The sequence below is a fragment of the Pituophis catenifer genome, unplaced genomic scaffold, assembly GCF_029215685.1.
Source record: "Pituophis catenifer annectens isolate HBS135680 unplaced genomic scaffold, rPitCat1.0.hap2 SCAF_3, whole genome shotgun sequence".
Lineage (NCBI taxonomy): Eukaryota > Metazoa > Chordata > Lepidosauria > Squamata > Colubridae > Pituophis > Pituophis catenifer.
In genome coordinates, this window is record NW_027256883.1 from 213,389,025 (window position 1) to 213,390,894 (window position 1,870).

The window sequence follows — 1,870 nt, forward strand, 5'->3', positions numbered from 1 at the left end:
CAGCCTCCCCGAGCAAGGCAGGAGAGGCTGGCCAAGTGGGTGTGTGCTGGGGGGGGAGGAGGAGGCAGTGGGGGATGGGCTGATGGAGGACTTGCCTTTTAATGAAGCCAAGGCAAGCTGTGGAGATACCTGATTCTGTATGTAAACAGCTGGGTTTCTTCTTCTCTTTTTCTTTCTCTCTTTTTCTCTCTGCATGTTTTTTTTTTTTTTTTGTCTTTTCCGGAACCACCTGATTGTTGAGAAGCGAGAGTTCCCTGGGAGGATTCAGTACGTAAAGACCAAGTCCGAAATGCTGGACATCAGCCAGTCCCCTGCGATCATCTCAGTCACTTCCGGGGTACAGTAATCGGGGAACTCAAAATGAGACGAGGCGCCCAAAGGAAAAAGATCCAGATCTTTATCAAAGACCGACCAGTCCGGGCTCCGGCAAGGGGGCGTGTTTGGCTGGACTCGGCTGGGCACAACGTTCCAAAGATCTTCCTCTGGCTCATCATCTGAGGAGGCAAAGGAAGAAGAAGAAGAAGAAGAAGATCTCGTAGAAGCTGGAGAAGACACGTCGGAGGACCAGGGCTTGGCAAGCTCGCCGGCTTCGGCGTCTTTGGCCTGGCCAGAGTTGGCTTCCCACTCTCCTTTCTCACCACCTGCGGGAAGCATGTGCCAGAATTCCTTGCTGGAGGTTTTGGGACCTTCGTCAAATGATACCTCCAGGATGCGGGCTTCCAAGGGGTCGTCGTCTGGCTTTGGAGAGGCGCATCCCCCCTGGCCTTCGGGATCCGGCTTCGGCGTCTGCCTCCGGGGCGAAGCTGCCCGTCCAAGGACGGAGGGTTTAATCTTGACGGGTACCCTGGGCCGGGCCTTGGCACTGCCCAGCTTGCCTTTCTTCCTGGGCCGGTACTTGTAGTCGGGATAGTCGGCCATGTGTTTGAGGCGTAACCGTTCGGCCTCCTTGACGAAAGGGATCTTCTCCGAATCTTGGAGCAACTGCCAGCGCCGTCCCAGCCGCTTGGAGATTTCGGCGTTGTGCATGTCGGGCCACTGGTCCATGATCTTCCGCCGTTCGTTCTGGGACCACACCATGAAGGCATTCATGGGGCGCTTGATGTGCCCGCTGGGGGTCTTGCACCAGTCCGGTTCGCCCGTGCCATCTTTCAACAGCAAGCTGCCTTTGGAACACGCCTCCTGCTTCGCTTCCACGCCTCGGGTCCGCGTGGAGCTGCGTTGCTGGACCATGCTGTTGCCCTGATGCGCCGCCGACTCTCCGAACACTCCTCCTCCGGATGCTCAGTCCAAGCCGGGGTTATTTTCTCATCCTCCGGTGGGTGGAAACACCGTGGTGGCGGGATCGGCACGGCCGGCAGGTGGGCGGGTGAGCCTCGGTGGTTGCCAGCGAGCGAGATCGCCCCTCTCTCTCTCTCTCTCTGATCCACGCCCCCCTTTTAACTCCGTCTCCGAAGCAGCCGGCTGGCAAACTGACAGCAGGAGGTCCTGGCGGCACCTGCTTTGGGCCTGGGGGAGATGCCCAGCAGAGAGGGGGTGCAGAGAGTCGGGAAGCGGTAGGAAATCTTTGGCAAAAACAGCTGGAGAGCAGGGAGGGTCGAGAGAGGAGGCCGTCAGTAACTCCGTGCAGCAGGATTCCAAGGGCCAGGAGCATCCCCGAGGAACAACGGATGGACAGATGGAGCAGTCACGCCTTCTCCTTCTCCTCGGGGTGGTAGAGACCTGAGTGGGGAGAGAAGAGGGGGAGAGACCCCCACCGCTCACAGCAGCAGCCCCTCGGTGTCCTCCCCCCCCCACTCCAGGCCGCCCTAGATCAGCTCCGGCTGGCTTTGCAAACACAGCCTGCTCACGCCCACTCTTCCTTCCTCTCCTC

At 59.1% G+C, this 1,870-nt stretch overlaps 1 protein-coding gene across 1 annotated transcript; it reads right to left on the reverse strand.

The window, feature by feature from the left end:
- Positions 1–264: 264 nt before the first annotated feature.
- On the reverse strand, positions 265–1,230 carry SOX12 (SRY-box transcription factor 12). The gene has a single exon (XM_070940269.1). The coding sequence runs from the start codon at positions 1,228–1,230 to the stop codon at positions 265–267; it is 966 nt and encodes a 321-aa protein (XP_070796370.1).
- Between the last annotated feature and the right edge of the window lie 640 nt (positions 1,231–1,870).

Excerpts from the sequence above, each read along its gene's own strand:
- SOX12 (XM_070940269.1), bottom strand. The coding sequence starts at position 1,230 with ATGGTCCAGCAACGCAGCTCCACGCGGACCCGAGGCGTGGAAGCGAAG.